Source organism: Haliotis rubra, unplaced genomic scaffold (genome assembly GCF_003918875.1).
Source record: "Haliotis rubra isolate DU_JTF1 unplaced genomic scaffold, ASM391887v1 Scf436, whole genome shotgun sequence".
Taxonomy (NCBI): domain Eukaryota; kingdom Metazoa; phylum Mollusca; class Gastropoda; order Lepetellida; family Haliotidae; genus Haliotis; species Haliotis rubra.
The window spans coordinates 195,735-219,833 of NW_025767120.1; the positions used below are offsets into that span (position 1 = coordinate 195,735).

The window sequence follows — 24,099 nt, forward strand, 5'->3', positions numbered from 1 at the left end:
CAGGGATGGGGAGCACATCTTGACAACAAAGTAGCATCAGGGAAGTGGTCGAAACAAGAACAACATCTTCACATCAACCATCTGGAGATGAAAGCTGTAATCAATGCCATTCAACATTGGTCAAGCCCATTGGCCAACCACACACTGATGGTGCACACAGACAACTCAACAGTGGCGTTTTACATAAATCGGCAGGGATCAACGATATCACCAAGCCTGCTTCAGCTCACATTCCAGTTGTTCAACATCACAGACGAATCAAACATCTGGCTAAAAGCATGTCACATTCCGGGAGCCAAGAATGTGCTAGCAGACGCTCTATCTCGCCCACTTCATCCATCACCCACGGAATGGATGCTCCAGCCAGAGGCGTTCCGACTCATCATAAGGGAAATAGGATCTCCCTCCATTCGTCTCACCAGTACTGGATCCTCAAGCCTGGGCAACAGATGCACTGAGCATGTCATAGGAAGACTAAAGGGATACGCATTTCTGCCTCTGGTTCTACTACCACAAGTAATATCTAAGATCAAGCAGACCCAAATACTACAACTGCCTTTGGTCGCGCCCAACTGGCCAGCGAGAGTCTGGTTCCCAGATCTAATACAAGAACTTGGAAGTCCAACCCTGAAACTACCAGAGTGGTCGAACCTATTAGTACATCCGCACACCAAGCAAGCTCACGGAAACCCACTAACGTTCCAGCTACACGTATGGACCATATCAAGACTTGCTTGAAGAACAGAGGGTACTCCGCCAGAGCAGCGAAAGCAGTAACTCTAGCTCACGCAGATCAACTCGCAACTTTGAACAATATGCAGTGCGGAAAGGCTTCACAGATATGAAAGCAACTCATCCTCAAGTGGCGGAATATCTATGTCACCTTAGACATACGAGGCGATTGAAAGGTTCGACACTATCTACATACCTGGCAGCTATCAGTACAGTCGTCACAATGAGGACGGGCATCAAACTGACGAAAGTGCCAGAAGTACTTGCTCTACTACGCTCCTTCAAGTTGGAAGACCAGCAGAGGAAATTCAGAGCACCAGCCTGGGATCTGAACATAGTTCTCCAACATCTTACGAGTGATGATTACGAACCACTAGAACAGACTACATTCCAGTTACTCACACAGAAAACTCTGTTCCTCCTCAGACCGCCTCCGTGGTGTAGTGGTTAGAGCGTTCCGCCCGTCATACCAAACGACGTTAAAATGTGGTACTTGTTTGTCCCTGTCTGGCGCTCGGCATTAATGGGTACAACAAGGACTGGTCGGCTCGGAGTCAGTATAATGTGTCTGAGTGGGGTATTCCACCTCGCCTTAGCCATGGCAGCTCGGATGTCTGAAATACATGCGTTGGACTTTGGATGAACAAGGACTTAGATGGGGAGAGGACACCCAGGATTTATCCTTGTGCCCTGTCAGAGCCCTGAAAATATATCTACAAAAGACTAAAACAAGGAGAAGAAAATTCAAGCTCCTATTCATCCCCTTGTCACCAGAGACGTCTACAGACTACTAGTATCTTCTTCTTACTAGAGATCTATAAACAACCCATAGATTATCATAAGATCGTTACCATAAATGAGTTCGGACCCTTAACGTACAGGTAAGATCGTTACCCGTACAGTCTTAATCACTCATGCTAGTCTAGTCTAAGATGGTGCGCATGGACTTTTCAACCAAAACTCTCCAGAGTGAGGGTTATCAACAAGTCAACGTGATAAAGGGTGAGATTTCCAACTGAGCACCTTTGTGGAACCGTTAGTTGTTGTGCTACAACAAGTGGCCCAAACTGGTGTCTTCAGTGGCCATGTCTCTGAGGTAGTGGTTGGCAAACACTGTGTCCGACTTCCAAAAGCAGCCCTCCATTATTGATGATATTGAGCAGTTTCCGTGTAGAACAAGTGTGGACGCCAGTGCTCTGACTTTGTGTGGATTGGAAGTTCTTGGAGGTTCTAGTCCTGCTGCTTTGTAGGGCCTCAGTATAACGGCTCTCATCCAACTTGATATTTTATACTTATCCTGACTCATGAGATCAAGCCCTCCCAACCTCCCCTGCAGAAGACACTTCGGGTTTCCCAGCAAACCAGGAGCTTGGACTTATTCAGGAGATAGTGACAAGCATGGCAGGTCACATGACTGTTTGCGCGGGAAAAGGGAGGCAACTCGTGGGTGAGGGAACTTTTACGTCCCCTTCTGGGAACTACAAGAGATTCAAGTGTTCCACTACCATTCAGCCCATTTGCATAGAAGAAGGAGATAAGCAAAATAGCATGAGTCAGGATAAGTATAAAATATCAATTTTACTTAAAAATTACATATTTTTGAAAGTCTGCCCATGTTGATGAACTTATCTAATGTACTACTTAATTTGGTTTACCAGTTGATATAGTTTCTGGAAAATAGCAATATCAGATTTGTGTTTGCTTCTTTTGTCATGTCAATGTTTGAAAGACTAGTAAATATGTAATGATAAAAGTACTTTCAGGCTGAAATTGTTGTTATTACAATTGCAGTCATGAATACAAATGTTTGGTGAGAGATTAATTATTATTGATAAAATATATTTGAACATTGTGACAAATGGTAATTTGTCAGTTATATCATTTGTTGTTAGGTCAGCAGCATTTTGAGGTGATTGTCCAGGAGACAAGCCCTGATGGGCGGGGTCCGGGGATTACCCTGGCCACATGTAGCCCCCTGAAACCCAGCCCTATCTGCTCCCTCTCATCTGACTTCCTCATGTGGCAGGCTAACGGCAAGAGTGAGTACATGTGACAGTTTATATATCTTCATATCAAGAGTTAGCTCAGTTGATAGAGTCTTCATTCTGGATTCAAACTTAGTCACACTCTTTGCTGAAATGAATCGATGTGGGACCACAAGGAAATGCCAACACTCACCAAGGCATTTGAGAATCACATTTCACATAAGGCTTGTTGAAAAGCACTTGATTTGTCAGTTTGGTCCTGAAAAGGACTTAAATTTGAATCTGCATGGAAAATGCTTTAAAAGTCAATAAAATGTTCTGAAAATGTGTCAACTGCTACATTACATAGATATCAAAAAGGATCTACTTAAGTGACTGCCATTTTGAGAGATAGTTTTGTCCTTTGTTTGATGTTTCATGATTTTTCTAAATATGCAGAAGCTCAGTAAGCCAAAGAACCTGATGAAAATTGTTTTCCCCTATATTTCTACAGACTGTAAGGTGATGGTGGGACAGCACATTGGTTGGGGCGTTCATTACAATCCCCTCACACGGGATCTGCCAGGATTTGACTGCAGAGCAGAACAACTGGTGTTGTGCTATGTTTCCATGGATACCAGGATTGGTCATTACCAGATGATGTTGCAACCTGCAGGCGGGTTCTATCCTGTTGTTGTCTTGTATAGTGAAGGTAATGTGCTTAAGAAATGAGTATGCTATATTTGTAAAGATATATTTCGGTTTATGAATTAGAATGAGTAATGTTTTGTTAGTTATCCCCCGCGGTGCGTTTAGCCCGGGGATATAGTATTTGGCGTCAATCCGTCCGCGCATCGTGAAGCGGGGGATATAGTCTTAAGAACCGTTCTCTAGATTCTTTTCATATTTGGTACCTAGGTTCATCACAGTATAAGAAAGGTCCAAGTCAGGTTCCGACCTTGACCTTCATTTCAAGGTCACAAAATTGCATGAATATCTCAAGAACCGTTCACTCTAGATTCTTTTTATGTTTGGTACCTAGGTTCATCACAGTATAAGAAAGGAACCGCCACTGGAGTCTTGATATTTGGCTTTTTGGTGACCTTGACCTTCATTTCAAGGTCACAAGGGGACTTTCAGCATATTTACCTGCATGTTAAGCTATCTCAAGAACCGTTCACTGGATTTTCTTCATATTCAATACAAAGCTTTATCTAGGGAAGGTGCAGGGCCTAGTCAATTTTGGTGACCTTCACTTAATTTTCAAGGTCACAGAGACACTTTGAAGATTTCAGCATGTTAACCTGAATTGTCAGCAAGATAATTCAAGAACAGTTCACTGGATTTTATTCAGACTTTCAAGACTTCCCTTAAATGTTTTTCAATAAGCAATTTCTTTTGTACTATTTTTGCATATTTCATACACTATGACATTCATGTCAAGGTCAAAGTCAGTCTTGAAAATATGTGTGTGTTTGAACACATAAAGAGCAAGATATAAACTTTCATTACTTTATAAGTTTGATTTGATAATTTGCGGTGGGGATTATGTCACCTTAGTGACAATGTTTGTTTTTAGATGGTGTATTAAGATATTAACAGTCCATCAAATACCTCATTAAATACTAATGTTTACATGAACGTCTTTAGTTGCCTGCACATCACACATTCGATTGTTGTACTCAGTGTCACTGTACTGAACCAATCCTTGATCCCAGTCCCACTGTGATACTGCTGGAATATTCTTTGAAGTGGCATGAAACTAAACTCACTCACTCACCCCAGTACTTCATGTTTGAATCCCAATACATCCCTTATTTAGTGTTGTCATCTGAATAAGTGGAATGCCTGAAGTAATTCTGCTGCAGCTGTGTTCTAATTGAACTTTAAGCTTGTATCTATATCTTTCCCTAACACAAACTGTATCTTTAAAACTTAGAGTCATCTCCAGTTACTTCATGGTACAAGTTAGTTAACCATGTGGATTTTTTGTGCTGCAGCATCTAAAGTAACAGTGGATGTTGAGTCCAATCCCATGCCATCAGTAAATGACAAGTTAGATGAAGCATTTCTCAGACTCTTAGAAGAAGCTAGGCGAACCCTGACATCTGCTACAATCAGTTCAGGTAAGTAAGTTATGACACCTGAAACTAGTGCGCATTATCTGGTTACAATGACTCTGTTCATCTCTGGTCCCAACTTCCAAATATTTCATAATGTAGTTGTCGAGGGTCAAACATGTCTTTCACAGACCACTGACATTTGATCCAAGGAATACATCAACGATGTCCCATTTGCCCACTGTGCTTGAACTTAACATAGACTTATATTCAGCACCAAGTGCTGTTTGTGAAAGTGGGCACTGATAAATATCCCATCTCTCTTAAGCTTAAGTTATAATTCATCTTTAGAAATGCTCTGTGCTTGAATACAGTTTTACCTCAGTAGTCTTTTACCACTCAAAGTGCAGTGCATTGATATATCTGTAATACAGCTGAAATGTCAATAATAGAACCAACTCTCTTTCAGAACATAAATTTAAGTCTGGTTGCTTCAATATGTTTTCAGAGATCATTTTGTCCATGTTTCGTAAGTCGGATGCTCTCCAGGTTTTGAACATGGAGAAGTACAGTCAGATCCGTCTGCCAGCTGAGGAGAAGGGCATTCATGTCATACAACTGCAGAAATCCCTCAACACTGTCAACAGAAGCTATGTTCTGGAGATTAGGAGACTCAGTAAGTCTACTGTGATGTATCCAGCTGTGTGTGTTTGAGCATTGTCAATATTGGACATTAGGAGATTCAGTAAGTCTATTGTGATGTATCCAGCTGTGTGTGTCTGAACATTGTCAATATGGGCTGCGTACTGGACATTAGGAGATTCAGTAAGTCTAGTGTGATGTATCTAGTTGGGCATCTGGACATTAGAAGACTCAGTAAAACTTGTATGATGTATGTGCATCTGTCTCAACACTGTTAACATTACTGAGATTAGGACATTCAGTAAGTCTAGTTTGATGTATCTAGTTGTGCGTCTGTCTCAACACTGTCAACTTAAAAAGACAAGTCTGTGTTCGGTTTTTATTAATTTTGTGGTTTGGTTCAGAATATGACTCTGAGAGAGGAGACACTTGTTTGCTGGCTTGATGATGAGCTGACTGTTTCCAGATGAGGACTCAATAGTGTCGTTTGGTGTAGCGGGATCTGGTTTCCCCCTGAAGAAACTCCCCGGGAAGTGTGCGGCATCTGTGGGCTGGGTGTCGCGGGATGGACGTCTATATGCAAATGAAAAGAGTCAAGGCAACATGCCAGGGGAGAGGTTCTGTGAAGGTGGGTGCAGCATTAGATGACTAGAGCTACAAGAATTAAAACAGCATGTGGTCTGCTGATCTGTTAAACTTTCCCAGTGTTTGAGAAGACACAGGTTCAGTCTGGTCTATGTGTATTTTGTTGCATGCTGTCTCCCATCATGTCAGTGATTCTCTGACTTATATGCAGTGTATATTTCTGGAAAGATTATTGGTTATTTACCATTGTGCTGAAGAGTTTAGACATTTGATTCACATATGCATGGGTCGCTTTATTTTCAGGAGACACAGTTTCAATGGAAATATCATCTTTTGCCAAGGAAATGTCTGTGTGTCTGTTCAGTAAAAATTCCCGTGCCATTGGCACCCGCTTCTACACAGAAAGGGAAATGTCAGAGAACCTGCCCACTATAGCTGTATGCGGCAATGGCTATGAGGTTGAGATACACGTCTACTGGCAGACACAGATCCTGTCCAACACCACCTTTAGTGTGGTATGTAATTATTCTAATGGTACATTGGTCAATCCAAATCCTCTCTATAATGTTTGTAATGAAATGGTTTATGCCATAAACCTTTGAGACTACAAACATCACTCAGTAGATTTAGTGTTGTCATATGGACTATTGTTATCTGAGCTTACTAGACAGTACAGTGTAGTAGGGAGTTCATATATTATGTTTGCATATTATATGGTAGGCTTGCCTAAATTCTCTTTCTTTTCAGCGAATTTGTGGTAAGTCGTTGTTGGGTAATTTTGATAGTGTTCGCTTTCAGATCACCTCAACTTTACTCTATGTAAACCAGGGTGGCTAGCCTTTTTTCTGCTTTGCATTGTATGTTTAGTATTTAAATGGCTGTAGCTTGTAGCATTTATATATTGCCCGCAGGTTATTCTTGCTATTACTTGTGTTTATGTGTTTGCTGCTTCACAGTTCCTGCTAGTAACACTGGCGTGGTTCTGTTTGTTGCAGTTTAAGCCCTACAAGCAGTGCGCAAGTAACACTACCGCCACAGGATGGTTATAAAGTGTGCCCGGTGTTTAGCCGAGGACGCCACAAGGATGCTCATAATAAGCCTTTAAGCGCCAATATTCCTGTTACATTATGTTGTATTATGATACATATTTAATCGCTATTTATACACAACGTGGCTCATAGGCCGAGGTTGTGGTTTTGTCTGGGTTTCTGCGCCACGCGGCATTCTTCTTCCGACACGCGCCAGATTTTATGTTTTTCACTAATCTGCTTCCAGGCGGGATAATATTTGATAAAAGGTTTCTAAGGAAATCCCTTTATCGATCCCCCGCAAACAATGTTGCTGACTTAAATATGACTCAATTTGCTTTACTATTGCAGCAACATATTCAACATAATGTCAAGTCGATGATTGATAGCACGATGTCCGGGCTCCGTGAGTAGCTCGGCTCGCATAGTGTTGATCTCGAAGGTAAGTTAACCAGGTGTCGTCTGTGGTGAAATCCCCGATTGACACGGTGCTGTCTGGGTTCCGCAAGGAGCTCAGCACGCCTGTCGTCGGGGGTGGATCGGACGCATCTGGGGGGGTTGGCTGCTCGGAGAACGCTTGATCCTGGCTGCGGCTCAGGTGATGGTGTGCCTTCGGCACCTTGTGGCGACCTATCTTCGGGCTCAGGTTTGTCACGGGCGCCTGGCGCCGGCGATGCAGGTTTCACCCTGTCTTCGCCTGGTGCCCTGGCTGGCGGTCGCCTAGGCGCCGACCAGCTCAGGGGCCCCTTCGACACCTTGTGGCGACCTGGCTTCGGCTCAGGTTCGTCCGCGGCCCGGCGATGCAGGTTTCACCATGTCTTAAGCCTGGTGCCCTGACTGGCGGTCGCCTAGGCGCCGACCAGCTCGGGGACAGCTCGTCGCCAAGTGGTCAGTCGGGGTTGCCCGGGAAACCTGTATATCGGCAGGTTCCTCTCAGCGCCCCGGTCTAGGTTCCACTGAGCTGCCGATCACCTCGGCGCTCCGAGGTCTACCCGTGTACACCAGGGGAGCCCTGCATTGCCAGGCTACTCCCATGTGTTTTGGGATCGGGGTTCGAACTCGAACCGCCGACCCGAGCACTTACGTATAGACATATATATCTGTGTATATATATGTACACACATACATGTGTATGTATGGGTATTTATATAGCGCTATAGGCTATGTTTGACTATATGCTTAGTGTGCTTTTGGAGAGTACTTGGGGAAACCTGATTTATCGGGCTACTCCCACGTGTCTCGGGATCGGGGTTCGGTCTAGAACAGCTGAGCTTCGGCTCTGCGGATTCTCTGAACCCCGTGGGTAGCGCCGACCCAGGCTTCGGCACTGGTAGGGCGCAGATTCCCGGCTCCGGTAGTTCAGGTCTTTGCTCCGGTAGTTCAGGTCTCGGCCTGATGTCTATCGACGTCTTGACCAAGATGCCATCGAGTGTGACGGTCACCTCGCCGCTCCGAGGTCTGTCTGAGTGCTTGCGAAACCTTGATTGTCAGGCTTCTCACATGTGCCTCGAATCGGGGTTCAGGCTCATTACAGTGGACAAGTCGATTTGAGCTTCGCTCATTTTAAGCCACTTTGAACTTACCACTGAGTAGGTTCGTCCCTGAGGGCAAGTGCGAGATAGAATCGCTGCTGTGTTGCCTCAGGTGTTGTCCATGTCGAATACCCGAACCGTCGGAGTAAGCCTCCCCGAGGGAAGCCTACTTCGCACGCATCCGGGACAAGGCCTCACTCTCTCCCTTAAGTCTGCCGTTCTTTCCCTTCACAGCTCAACGCTGTATGCTCCACTCGGCGCATCTCTCAGCTCTGCTGAGGGAGCTTGTGGAAAGGGAGAGAGCGCCGGTGGAATTTTTTCGCCGGGCTTAATCTGGGCGGCATCTGACGGGGCAACTCTCATCTGGCTAGGGACTGCATTGTAGCTGTGCCAGCCAAATGATGAGGGCGGTTATGGGCCTATACGCCCGGGACCGTTTCGAGGAATACGGAAGTCTGTTGAGCTTCTCGTTAATTCCTCAGGTGCCCAGGCATCGGCAAACGTTAAGTTGCCAACTGCTGGGGTTACTATATTCTGCCGCAATCCCAGGTCGGAGCGACACACTCCAGTGTCGGCTTCCCGGGAGACGGCGACAATACTCCGTGCCGAGATCCAGTCTCTGCTGGGCTAGGCAACCAGTGTGGTGGTTTCCAATGGTCAGGAATATGTGGGGCTTGACTCCATTTATTTCATCGTTGCCATTACGAACGGAATGTTCAGACCCATTCTCATCTGGGAGCTGAACAAGTTCATAGAGGTACTGTCTTTCAAGATGGAGACACCGCGCTCGGTGATCTCATCTGCCGAGACAGGGGATTGGCGCATGTCAATCGACCTCGAGGTCGCGTACCTCCTTGTTCCATTGCACCCTGATTTCAAGATTTACCTTCCGGTTTCTTGTTTGACGGACGTGCTACCAGTTTCGGCGGTGTCGCTTTAGGCTACATTACGGTGCCAAGGGTGTTCACCAAATTGAGGTTTATTACAGCTCAGATAGCCAGATCGCAGTGCCGGTGTTGTCACCCGTACATAGTCGACTGGCTCATTGTGGTTTCAGATAACTATTGAGTCTGGGGACCCCACGATCAGTGTTGGTCACTCTTCCACTTAAACTGGGCGGAATTGTCAACCTCACGCAGTCAGATGGACAGACGCGAAGATTCTCTCGAGGTCCCACCCTGGAGACACCGTCGCTCTCAGTCCAGCCAGATACATCCCTACCGGGTTAGGGCGATGTTCTGGGTGACCTGCAGCCTCTTGAGACGAAGTTACAACCTGCACATCAATGTGCTGGAATTGACAGCAGTCAGGTTGGTGTTCGATCCCTTGACGCCGGATTCGAATTACCTCTTCGACCAGACATTCTCACTCTGAACGGGCGCCACACCGAATCCTCGGATTCACTGGGTGGCTTGGCCTCTGTCGGTATAACACACTGCGAATTCCTGCAACCGTTGCAGACACAATTCTGGCTGGGATTCGACACCCGTTCAGTGTGTTGATAGGTGGGGCCCGCTGGTGTGCAGATAGGGGGATTTCATAATCCCTATTCTGCGGATTTAGTTCGGATATTGGAGTTACTATAACCTCATTTTGGTTGAGAGCCTTATGACCTCCACCATTGCCGGGTACTCCATGGCTAGTTCCACGTTTCACACCTCGTTCGATGGTGCTCTGCTGGCATGAACCCAGCCCACCTTAAAATTGCCACTTATTCACAATTGGCTGTCTGGCCCAAATTTTTCAAGTATATCGTCTCTCTCACTTCACTTGTTGACGTGGAAGACGACTTTACTTGTTGTGGTGAACTCTGGTAGAAGGGTCGGGTACATCCATGCGATTCCCACTGACCCGACACTGACAGTATTTTATACTGATCATGTCCGTATTCGACTCCCGGATACCAACCACTCTCAGTCGCGATATTGCTTTCACGTGACTGCTCATATCGCGACTTCAACTCTACTTTAACCAGCCTTCGCGCGACCGGGACCAATCTTCGATTGCTCACCCGTGTTCCTGTCAAACTAAGCGAACAACAAGGATCCGTATGGGTACCCATGTGAGCTGTTCGGGTGGCGGAAGACTGGGGAGTCTGCTAGCAAAGCACCTTATCTCGTTGGCTTGTTTCCATAATTGTATGGTTACAATGATAAGGTTTACCTCCCCCCGAGGGGTTGAAGGCAGACTGGGTAGGGCAGATGCCGCTTTGTTGACATTACACAGCGGCACTGCTCAATGAAGAGATCGGTTCTGTCGCTCTTTGGAGCCAGCAGAACGCCTTCATTCGCCATTACCAACTTGACACGCATTCTAAGGATCGCGGTTCGGTTCGGTCTTTCGGTTCTCTCCAGTGGAGAGTGACCTGCCACCCTGACCAAGTCAGTAACTGGTCATTGGTATCGGTTCTGTGTTCAATGTCGATATATTTCATATCACTACATCGTATTAGCCTTTACCATCCTTCGGGTTGGGTCGGTTTTGGGTGTACATATGTCCCTTACGCCCTCTTCAAGAGAGGGTCCGCTTTGAACGCTTTAACCAGTCATATGCTATTAACCCGCCTTTGCGGCGGAATTGGGTACGAACCCCCACGGGCACTGTTTGGTATGCCTCCCGCCGAGCCGCATGTCACGCGGACCAGGTTAGTGTAATGGTGAGCCAACACATGTTCAGCTACGCTTTCCGCTATTCAGAGGATTTTTGTACGCTTACAGGTTTTCCCTCTTCCCGAGCCTTCGGTATTTGGGAGTCTGTGTTAATCAGCTTTGTGGGATGGTGGCCTACACTTACCCTCCTCACGCAGAGAGTGTTTGGTGGGGGTGTTTTTCACTCGTACAATGCATGGCGTTTGTACTCGTTCGATTTCCTCAGAAAAGTTTTAGCGAGGCTAATAATTTCTCTGGGTTTTATCGAGCATTAGTTTGCAGTACTTCTTAGCTCGACTCCTGGGTTATTGGCTTTGTAGCGTTTAAAGTTTTTAAGCTTTCCCTACCCTTATACCTCTCGCCACGCTTGTCTGGCTGGGGCTATATTAGGGTTGGGAGTTGTTTCGGCATGTCCCCATACATTCCTTCCATTGTAATGGTTGGGGGCCGGGTTTTATGTCATTGATATTGAGCCAATTGACATGTAAGCTTGGGCTCTCTAGTTCCCGCCCCGTCTGATTGACATCAGCGGTCAGGTGGCTCGATGTTTTCTATTTCCGTATCGGTTGTAGATTTCACTCCACCACGGGTTTAGTTGTTGCCAGACAGAATGCCACTCCTGTCTCAAATATCTTTGGGAGTCTGTCATATGTTTATATGTACCCCAAGGAGGTCTTCTTCTGAAAAAGAATTATACAAACCTGTAGAGGTTATGAATTTTGAAGAAAGTCCTCAACAAGTAATGCCACCCTCCTCCCTCATTCTGTCTGACACGTTCAGCATGAAAAGTGAGGCACGAGGTAGACGGGCGAGTTACCTGCTCTTGGCTGTGTTGGTCCCGTGGGGCCCTGTAGGGGTGGTCTCACAAGACAAAACGAGTTTTTTTTGTTTTGTAAATATTTTATTAAAAATATAGTTACAACTGTCGTAGGATTTAAAATGGACATTTTAATGCTTATATGTACCCCAAGGAGGACTTTCTTCAAAGAATTCATAACCTCTACAGGTTTGTATAAATTTATGCTAGACTTGGGCTAAGGTCTGTTAGATACAGTTTTAAACTAAAGCAGCAAACCTTTTGCACTATACTTTTCGTATTCTGAGCATGGCAGTTGAAAGTAGATGACTGAACACATATGGATCTGCATTAAGTATTTCCAGTGTTTTCAGCTGATTTAACAAACAGTATGATATGCAGTTGTCCTGGTGGTACTGACCATCATCGGTGCCATCTTGTTCCAGACCAATGCTGACCACTGGTGTTTGCCAAGCGGCTCCAAAGTGGACCAGGCAGCCTGCCAGGTGAACGTCAGGGATCACATATCTCCGGTCGCACTCCAAGCTCCATACAGTCTCAATAGAGGTAGGGTGGAGGATTCATATAAAGAACTTCACTTGTAAAATAAATGTGTGTCGAGTTTTATGAAAAAGTTGGGCCATGATTAACACTAAGACTGTGACTGGGATTTCTGCCATCCTTTGGTGGATCTGTTCACACATGAGTGTTGACACAGAATGGGGTATGAGATGGAACATCAACTGTTACAATAGTCTTAGAAGAGAAGTTAATTATATTAGGTCAAGAAGATTCAGCTTTCCAATGTGTTGATGCATGAATGATGAGATACATATAAACAGCAGTGTGTGTAGATGATCCCACAGTTCTTCCATCCATTTGTTGCAGGGTACAACCATTTTGAGGTCAAGATTATTGACAAATTTGATGATGACTCCCCTCCTCCAGCTCTGGCCTTGTCAACAGCAAGTCCCTTCGATCCTCCACCTCAGTCCAACTTCAAGCAGGACTTTCTCCGATTCTGGGCTACAGGAGAAGGTATGATGATTGTATTAATACAATATCTTATTGTATGGCTGGGGAATTGTATTAATGCAGTACCATCCAAGGATGTATTCATGCAGTATCATGTTGTATTCCAACCAAGGATGTATTAAGGCAGTACCATGTTGTATTCTATCCAGGGATGTATTCACGCAGTACCATGTTGTATTCTATCCAGGGATGTATTCATCCAGTACCATGTTGTATTCTATCCAGTGATATATTAAGGCAGTACCATGTTGTATTCTATCCAGGGATGTATTAAGGCAGTACCATGTTGTATTCTATCCAGGGATGTATTCATGCAGTATCATGTGGTATTCTATCCAGGGATGTATTCATGCAGTACCATGTTGTATTCTATCCAGGGATGTATTCATGCAGTACCATGTTGTATTCTATCCAGGGATGTATTCATGCAGTACCATGTTGTATTCTATCCAGGGATGTATTCATGCAGTATCATGTTGTATTCTCTCCAGGGATATATTAAGGCAGTGCCATGTTGTATTTATCGAGGGATGTATTCATGCAGTATCATGTTGTATTCTATCCAGGGATGTATTCATGCAGTACCATGTTGTATTCTATCCAGGGATGTATTCATGCAGTAGCATGTTGTATTCTATCCAGGCATGTACTAAGGCAGTACCATGTTGTATTCTATCCAGGGATGTATTAAGGCAGTACCATGTTGTATTCTATCCAGGGATGTATTCATGCAGTATCATGTTGTATTCCAACCAAGGATGTATTCATGCAGTACCATGTTGTATTCTATCCAGGGATGTATTCATGCACTTCCATGTTGTATTCTATCCAGGGATGTATTCATGCAGTATCATGTTGTATTCCAACCAAGGATGTATTAATGCCATGTTATGCTGTATTCCAACAAAGATGTATCAATAGTGTCATGTTGTATTCCAGTTAAGGATGTATTAAGGCAGTGTCATGTTGTATTCCAACCTCGGATGTATTAATGAAGTGTAATTTTGTATTCCAGCCTAGGATGTATTCATGCTTTGTCATGCTGTATTCCACAAAAGATGTATGAATGCAGTGTCATGTTGTGTTCCAGCCAGAGATGTGGTGCAGAAGGGGGACCTGGTTGGCTGGGGTCTTTTGTATCTGGACAACACCCTGGAGGACCATGAGGAGCAACTGGTCATCTGCTACTTGACCGTCAACAGGAACATGGTTCTGACCCGTGTCATTTACCAGCCCCCGGGGGGCTTCTATCCCCTAGTTATCTTGCCACCTGGTGGTGAGTGGATAAACAAATGCTTCCTGCAACTTTCATTATAGGGACTTATCCATCTTTTCAGGTCAGATTATTTTAACAAGTTGTAACTTTGTTCAAAAAGTAGAAATTAGAAAAGAATTATTTTTCCTTATCCTGACTCATGCTCTTTTTGCTTGTCTTCTTCTTCTTGCGAACATAGTGGAACACTTGTATCTCCCTAATTGAAGCTCCCTTCAATGTTAAATCACTAATTAGTACACCACGAGTTACCTCCCTTCCACAAGCGCGGGAACGAGGGCGCCACCTCTACCCATGTGCCTCACTCTCTCCTTCTTCGCCCAGTGAGCTGGGCGTGAAAGCGCCTGTGTCTCCCGACACACTATATCCTTTGATTATATTTAGTTAGTTACCTCGTATAGACATCTATAGAGGTTTAGCTAGTATCCTTCAACAATTATATATTGATATTTAGTCGTGTTTCTACTGTTTATTCACGGGGGCCGTGTTGTTTCAGTGGATTACGTTGATAAAATTCTGTACTATTGCACATTACGTTTTTATTCTGCTGCTGATCCGCATTTAATATGCCCTAGCTGTACTGCGCCATGTTTCATGTTATTCACGTTGCAGTTGCGGTACTAATTTATCAATTCTGCCTTTAATAAATAATTACTGCGTTTGAGGCGGCGCAGCAGATAGGTCATGCATGCAGAGTCTAGCCATGACTGATACACCTGAATCCCTCGCCAGTCTACTGCTGTTGGTCGACCCCTCCCGTCTGGTGTTCCGCTAGAGTGGTGGAGAGTGGGGCGTAGTCCGCCGCCTCCAAGAAGCGTCCTGCTTCCCCAGACATCCCATCGTCGCGCAGCCGAAGACTAGAGGGCTTCTACTGCATCTCAACGCGACCTCTGAGGGGAAATCAACGAAGTCTACTTGAACTTTCTCAGCGAGATTGTTCCCGTCGCGAGATTTGGGCCTGTATGATGATCAGCCGATCATCATACCTGATAATTACATCAAAAGAATGACCGATGTCGGCAACAGTGATGTCAGCGCGAGATCAACATGCAGCCTGATGTACCAACGCTGATATTCTATGATCTTCCTGAGGGTCCGTTGCCTACCAACACTCAGCGCGGACCGCGCACCCCCAGGGCAGCGTCGACCTCTGAGGGGAAATCAGCGAAGTCTACTAGGACTTTCTCAACCGAGATTGTTCCAGCCGCTGAACTGGGCCTCTCTACGATGATCAGCCGATCATCATCCCGACGACGCATACAAGAAGTTTGACCGAGACAGCTACAGTGACATCAGCAGAGATCGCCATGCAGCCTGATGTCTCTACACTGGCGATCAGGCGACTTCCCTGAGGGCCCGCCGCTAACATCGCAGAGAGGGCACCGACTACTTCGTCGCAGACCATCCCAGATGAACTGTTGCGGCAAATCATGATCATGATGGAGGGCCACTACAGACTGGAGAAGCAGCCAGCCCAAGGCCTGAGCCTTCGCTGAAGGTTCCAACGCGAGCGACACCCAGAGGCACCCCTGTCAGCGTAGCAGCCACGGCGAAGCCACCTTCGCGAAGGAAGTCGCAGACCACCTCAACGAAGGACCCAGATGTACAGCCCGCGAAGGCGGGATAGATCATCACCTTTCCTCGGCTTCATCCTTAGATGCGGACTCAGACCACCAGACCTCAAGGAAGCCTTCGCGAAGGTCAAGTCGCCGTTCCCCAGGACCGGACGCAGAGGAAGCTTCGCGAAGGCCTTCGCGAAGGACACCTGACTACACAAGAGCCGAAGCTATCAACATTCTCCTCACAGGTCTCGAGAAGGTCAACCCATAGGCGCCAGATCACCAAGATGATCTCCTCGCCGTTCACGGCGCCCGATCTCCTCGTACATCACCACGTCGACGCCTCACAGGTCACCACACAAGTCTGCACACAAGTCTACAGTCAGGTCTCCCGGCGTCACCCGACATAGAGATAGAAATACACAGTCCACCATCAGAAGAGCATCAACTCTCATCAGCGATGCTGGGATAGAAGATGATGGAGGCATCATTTTCTCAGATGCTGAGATCACGATATTGGATGGTAAACAACCTAGACCTCTCTTCACCTTCCAAGAGTGGCAACTTTCGGCAGACATACCTGATAAAGGAAGGCGATGCAGGCGCCATCACCTTACCTCCGATCGACTTCGATTGCTGCGGTGCCACAGAATGTGGACACAGCCTACCGTAAAGCCATAAAAGTTCAAAGCGCCAGAGGCGTATGTTCTTGGCCTTAATAGATCTAGAGCGATCAATGAGATTCTTATCACCAGATTTAGGTGACCGCGACTTCTGAAGATGATAGGATGATCTACACCGGCTCTACTTATGCAGAACCAGCAAGAACCACACCCTGTATGAAGCTAAGCGCTCATATATTGATCGGACTCTAGACACTTCGCTAAGAAGTCCCAGGCCACCTCCGCGAAGAAGGAGCTAGAGCCTCACCAGTTACAAGGGACGTCGCGGAGGAGTAGCGCTTCACCGACCCCACATATTACTGAGTGCGGCGTAAAACTAAACTCACTCACTCACTCACTCCTGTTGAACACAGAGGTCGTATATATATATACTGATCGGGCTCTGACTCGATACCTTCGCGAAGGTCGCGAAGGCTAAGTGGCTCCAAGTCTACTTCACACAGAAAATCTAGAATGGATACTTCGAGAGCTTCGCGAAGTCTCCGGCGTCCACCGAGGAAATCTCCTCCAAGGTCTCCATATATTAGCCACTCGTCATATATATCTACTCGTCAGTCCGTTCAAGACATCGCATAAGTTGTCTATCAACTGTATGCCATATGCCGTCTATAAAACTACGCGAAGACAATTGCACAGGCTATTTACAACATAGAACGTCGCTGTATTAATTAGTCAGCGGCGTTTCATAGATCTTCACAGGAATCAACCTTTCATTATAGATTGCTAGAATATGCAATCCCGGACTTCTGATACGATTATCTACATCGCGTGACCATTACGCCAGATCTGCAGACAATTCAATATCGAAATTGAACAGCAGCCTTGTTACAGCGGTATAACTCATAATCGTCAAAGTTTCTGAGAAGAAATATGTACAACAAGTTCAGCTTTAATTCTACAATTATGACGATACATTCATGTATACAGTCTACAAGCTGACAACTTACAAGTTTATTGTACCTTTATATAAGGAAGTGAATTATATTCAAAACTGAAGTTACTTTCACGACAGCCAGGAAAATAACCTACCCAGCATTAATATTACAAGCGAGTAATTATTTACGGAGGTTTCATGCGTTTACCTTAAACCCTCGAAACATGTGGTCACTTTCGGGTAACTTCGAAGCTTCACGGTGAAGACCGACGATTATGCTAATATCAATGGCGGCCCGATTTTATACAAGGTTTTTTCCTGCTACACCGGTGGCGATCACAGCGGGTATTCTACAGAATCAAAATGCCTTGTTCTGATTGGACCGTGTTGGACACTGACTCTACACGAGAGGTCGATCTTAGTTCACAGTTCAAGACTTAGGTTACAAGTGACAACTATATATCAGTGAACGAGCAAGCCTCCTTACAGTCCAGTTAATCTGAACCTTCATGATTGGGCTGCTTTCTTCAGGTTAGAGACCTCCCTGTCAAGTCAGGACGAGAACACGGCAGTCAGGCTGCATTTTACATAAAGTTCAACGAGGACAGACACACCTGGTTGTGCACCTACATCGTCAAAGGACTTCGCGGCGAATAACCTAGACGACGGGATACAAGTGGATCTAAATCCACAGCGTCTCAGAACTACAGCTGAATTTCATCATCAAGCTACTAACACAACTAGATGGTTAGTAAACCTACTTAAGCTTTCTGATTGGAGATTAAAGCGGAAGTTTCACCCTCCAACTTGGGGATCTGAATATAGTGCTCCAACACCTCACAAGTGAGGTTTATGAACACGCCTGGATGACATACTTGGACTCCATGATCACGATGATTCTATCACGATGGCCAGCAAGAGCACTGTAAATTTATCTCCACCCGAACCAAACAGGAGGGAAAAATGCAACAGATTATTTCCTCTATCATCAACTTATGCAGAATGAAGTCTCACGTACTATATCTCCGTTTGGATCAGAACTGTCATACTCACGTGCATACAAGGCGGATGGACCCAATCCGACCCTCCATGAGCTTTTAATACTCATGATATTAGAAGCTAACTTCTACAATTGATCTACACAAATGTTATTTGAAATAATGGAGGGTTTATTTCTGGAGATCGATATGGTGGTTGCCAACCATTATCTGAGAGATATCACCACCGAGGGCGTCTCAGGTATCCACCAATTCGATCCCATGGTCCTCGCACAACAGTTGACAGTTCCTCGGAGAAGATAAGTCAATCTTACAGATTTCTACTTATCTTATAACAGTACTAAATAGCTACATGCTATATATAATTTGCTTAAGTTCTTTTTATCATCACAGTACTATGATTATTACATCATACAATATATAAGTTAACAACTCTACAGAGTTGGTTATTATATATTTACCTTAAGTTAATCATATCTTAAGAGTAGTACTATGGTTACATGATAAATGTATTAGCTAACAAACTCTACAGAGTTTTGGCTATTATATACTTAGCTTAAGTTAATTATATCTTAAGCATAGTACTATACTCATATGTAAAAATATATAAGCTAACAAACTCTACAGAGTTTGGGCTATTATATAGGTAGCTTAAGCTTATTCATATCTTAAGCTCAGTACTATGTTTATATCATATAAGTATATTAGCTAACAAACTCTAAAGAGTTTTTTGCTATTTGGCTTATGTTTCATCATATCTTAAGCAATATGGTTACATTATAACATGTATTAGCTAACAAACTCTACGGAGTTTTTGCTATTATATATGTAACTTAAGCTTATTCATATCTTAAGCTCAGTACTATGTTTATAACATAAAAGTATATTAGTTAATAAACTCTAAGGAGGTTTTTTTTGCTATATACATTTAGCTTAAGTCTAATCTTATCTTAAGCTTAGTACTATGGTTACATTATAAATCTATTAGCTAATAAACTCTACAGAGTTTTTGGCTATTGTATATGTAGCTTAAGTTAATTATATCTTAAGCACAGTACTATACTCATATTGTAAAAATATATTAGCTAACAAACTCTACAGAGTTTTGCTATTATATATGTAACTAAAGCTTATTCATATCTTAAGCTCAGCATTATATCTATATCATATAAGTATATTAACTAACAAACTCTAAAGAGTTTTGCTATTATATAATTAGCTTAAGTTTAATCATATCTTAAGCTTAGTACTATGTTTATATCTTAAGTATTTTAGCTAACAAACTCTAAGGAGTTTATACTAGCATATTAACAAGCTTAAGTCTATTAGTCTTAAGCATTGTATTAATGTTATATATACTTTATCATAATAAGTACATTGTAATAACCTTTATATGGCAGCTGATAAGTTAGCAGCAGGAATTCATCAGTTCAGTGCCTTTATGAAGTTCCCATGGGGTTATTACAATCATCACAGTTCAAATCACTAATTATTAAAATCCAAAGTATTATATATTCCCACCTCCTTTGCCATAGGATTCTACAAGCAAAAAGAGCATGAGTCAGGATAAGGAAAAATATGTAATTTTTAGAGTAAAATTGATATTTTATACTTATCCTGACTCATGAGGTAAGCCCCTCCCATCCTCCCCACATAACACTTTGGATTTCCTGTAAATTCAAATGTTGGGCTCAGTATATGAGGAGAGAGTGAGGCACATGGGTAGAGGTGGCCCTCGTTCCCAGCTTGTGGAAGGGAGGTAACTAGAGTGGTGTACTAATTAGTGATTTTACATTGAAGGAGCTTCAGTTAGGGAGATACAAGTGTTCCACTATGTTAAGCAAGAAGAAGTTATTTTTTTTTCGGCTAAATGCTAAGATTATAATTTACATATATTTCCCATTTCACAGTACAGATGGGAAATGAATAATGCAGACAAAGTGAAGTAATACCTAGTTACTTCAGTACAATAGGAAAACATCCACTAGAAGTATACCATACTGAAGCCAGACCAAAATAATTTGTTGTCCTGACATGATTTATTTTCTGAATTGAATATATAATATGATATAAAGCCCTATACTAAAATATGATATATTGGAACATTAAACTGACTGACTGACTGACTGAGTTTAGTTTGCCATAATAGCACTAATATCATGGCGGAGGACACCAGAAATGGGCTTAACACATTGTGGAATTGAAGATTGTGATGAATACATATTGGAACATTAAACACTGACTATTACTTACCCGTTGAAGATATCACTGTTTAATAAATCTACAATGTTTACCCACCTGTATTGAGGCATGTATGTATTAAACATGTCCATACAATTTTAACATTAGCATAATCTGAAAATGAAATTAAATGTGTCCTTATTCTCCTTTCAGTAAATCAAGTTCAGCTTGACTTTTCTGCCTCCATCATCCAGTCGCACCCTTTCACAAAGCAGGCAGTAGACATTCTTGTCAAAGAGGCAAAACAACTGATTGATCTTGAAAACTCGGTACAAGCAGATGGCGGGGACTTAGATGACCTTGACATCAAAGACCAACTCTTCAAACCTCTCCCCGACATTCCAGAGGACATACCCACTGAGAAGTACGTGGAGCCAGGGAAGCAAGAAACAACTCCGGTTGTTCAGCCTGCTTCAGTTTCAAATCAAGCTCCGCCTCCCCAGAATTTTCATCTGGCACCACAAGATAGAGGATTTGATTCTATCATCACGCAGGGAAATGGAAGAGAAAAGGTCAAACGAAGAAATTCAAAACGGTCACAAAAAGGGGATGAAGCAAAATCGAAGAGTTGTACTATCTTGTGATCAGGTTTGTCCTTTCTGTACTTAGTTGTGCCAACCAGTTGTCTCTCAGTGGTTGAAGCACATTTTGTTGTCAGATAATAGCTTCTGTGATGTGACTATACTGATGTCTTCTGTAGGTAGGTGTATGATAATTTGGCTATATTTTAGAAATAATATTTAATGGTCATACTTTCAGTCCTGTCTACAGAAAACTGTTTCAGGTATAATACAGAGGAAATCTACATTCAGTTGGAAATCCATGTATCATGCTTCTTTAACTGAGGAATGAATGCTGGGCATTAAACAGTAGCTAATTTGCATGGCAGTGTAAAACTGAAAACTTGAACATGACTGATAGATTACGCCTGTAAGATAGATTGCTGACTTCAGTTGAATGAGATAGTATCTTGTTAGGTTTACATAGACAATTGTGCAGCATAGATAAGTACGAAACAGAAATGTGTTTTAACAAGTCTAATGTTCACTAAGAGACACGATTTGATAATGTTTAAATTTTGTTCCCATGATACATTGAAATGTAAGTAGCAGGCTTTCTGACTAGCTGTTATGCATTATGAAATTGAGAGACATTTCATGCAATGTTATTGATATGCAATACAACATGGCTCACCTCGTATATCGTTTGATATATTCTGTGTCAAAGCTTTATCTGATCTCTTCAGGGACTGTGTATCAAATGTGTGACTGTTGTTTTGCCATGCTGTACTATGTTTGGTCTTTTATGAGACCTCAACTGTTTGTTCAACTGGTCCTCCATGTTGTGTGATGCCTGTAGATCCTGATAGTTTCTGTTGTAGTAACAAAACTCATCTTGGCCATTTAGAAGACTTGTGTTGCTGTAGAAGACCTATGTTGATGTCTGGATCTGTAGTCAGGTTTTAGGCTATGACTTTAAGTTCTGTCAGATTAAAATCAGATCTTTCACTCTGATATGAAACTTCTCTGTATAAAGATTTTATAGATGTATATTTACCTTTCCTTTATTGGGAAAACTTTGCTTATGTCTTGATTTGATAGTGACATATTTTATATACAATGTATTTGTTAAACATGATTGTTTCAGCATTGTACTGCTGGAGATCTGAATTGTATTATCATTGATCTGAAGTATTAGTAGAATATGTTGCCAAATTGCCTAAAATAATTAGTTGTGTTGGTAGTACATTTACAAACAACAATTACATTGATATCTGATTTTGAGGGGAGATTTCTATTACTGATGTTATATTTAATTAATTAATTGATGTTATATTTTTGGATTGTTTTTAACTGAATCAATGGTACATTGGACCAAAACATGCATACACAGCTGATTGCTATTTCCAGCTTAGTTGAATAACAGGTAGCATAACAGGAACAACAATTGAATTATCATATCTAGTGATGTTTGATTGCAAGTTTCCTGTACATGTATCTATTTTAATTTACAAAGTTTGTTTTTTCACCTCTGACAATACAATATAGTTTTGACTGGGCACAATACACGAAATACCAGTTCTGTTATGTCCATGGAAAATACGATTTTACTTGGCCTTTATTCCGTGTAATGTATAAGTTACTATACCGCGGGTGTCTCATAATGCGGGGGGTCATTAATGGACCCCAAGGCCCGAGTTATGGTGAGGGATGACTGTACCAGCAATGGGTTGCCAAATTTTGAACTAAGTCACAGTCGTGATACACATACAATCTCCACAGAGTTAAGGTAAATCTGATCCCATGGAAATGGACGTCATACATAATTTTAATATTTTAACACATGCCACATTTACATTGATCTCATTTGGTACAGACCTTTATAGGCGAGGTTTATCCATACGTCAGTATTTAAAGTTAGGTTTGATCACAGATAAAATATATATATGTTTACACAACACAAGGATGGTTATGAATGTACAATGATAGCATTATAATTTCAAAGCCAGTGGAATAGGATTGATATACAAAGATACCAATACATGTATAATGATGAAGCCAATGAGATAATAAAACAGTGGTATTACTAAGTAATGACAACAGGGATAGCATGAAAGGTGTATAGATATATCTGATATATAAGATACAAAGAATCTGTACACTGTGGCTGTTTCATGTCAACACTCATCATACATTTATTACCATAAAATTGTTCACACAGAATTAAAATGCAGTTTGTCAGTTTGGTTCTGCTGATTAACAGTGACACTGTCAGATGATAATGTTAAAGACATATTACAATTGTAATTACATTTCTTTGAGCATGAACCATATAATGACAGATGTATGGCCCTGTGATGTGATAATTCACTGCTCACGTGATTCAGTGTTCCACTATATCTATATATAGTAGCATAGTAAAATCTGACCACAAATCTTCCTATCTCCTTCGAGATCTTTGAATCTCTGGTTGCATGTTCACTTTCCACCATGAACACAAAACCAGTCTTATTCTGAGAGTCCTTTATCGACATATCTGTCTATTGCGTGTGTGAAGTGATGAACCTGAGAATCAAAATACTAAATGTGAAATCATCATGTACCTTGAACATAAAGTGGAAACTCGGCAGATGACAAGTATTTGAATGCCTCGTTTTTTATATTGGGACAGTTTCTAAAATCTTTGTTATTTATTCTATCTTAGGAAAAGGTAAATACTTTTAAAAGACAAGCGTGCATCTTCATAGTATATATTCTGAAATGCCCTTCAAAGATTTAATTGTTGATTGTTATTCTGTTACTGGTGATATATTTTATGTAATTGTTGTTGCAACTGACTACATCATCTGTTAATGTTGTTATCTACATTTTATTTCGTCAGCAATCTCTTCTCACTGTGATGTGTAGTGATGTATGCTTATAATGGCCACTTCTTTTAGTGGATTCCCC

General features: G+C 42.7%; 1 protein-coding gene across 1 annotated transcript in view; it reads left to right on the forward strand.

The window, feature by feature from the left end:
* Window positions 1-22,525, forward strand: part of LOC124289212 — a 35,403-nt gene extending 12,878 nt beyond the window's left edge. The window contains exons 7-16 of the mRNA XM_046725816.1: window positions 2,625-2,771; window positions 3,211-3,408; window positions 4,697-4,822; window positions 5,265-5,432; window positions 5,865-6,026; window positions 6,287-6,498; window positions 12,434-12,554; window positions 12,876-13,025; window positions 14,113-14,298; window positions 20,804-22,525. Coding sequence (XP_046581772.1) covers window positions 2,625-2,771; window positions 3,211-3,408; window positions 4,697-4,822; window positions 5,265-5,432; window positions 5,865-6,026; window positions 6,287-6,498; window positions 12,434-12,554; window positions 12,876-13,025; window positions 14,113-14,298; window positions 20,804-21,234 — 1,901 coding nt within the window. The 3' untranslated portion in view covers window positions 21,235-22,525. The remainder of the gene's footprint in view (window positions 1-2,624; window positions 2,772-3,210; window positions 3,409-4,696; window positions 4,823-5,264; window positions 5,433-5,864; window positions 6,027-6,286; window positions 6,499-12,433; window positions 12,555-12,875; window positions 13,026-14,112; window positions 14,299-20,803) is intronic.
* Window positions 22,526-24,099: the final 1,574 nt, after the last annotated feature.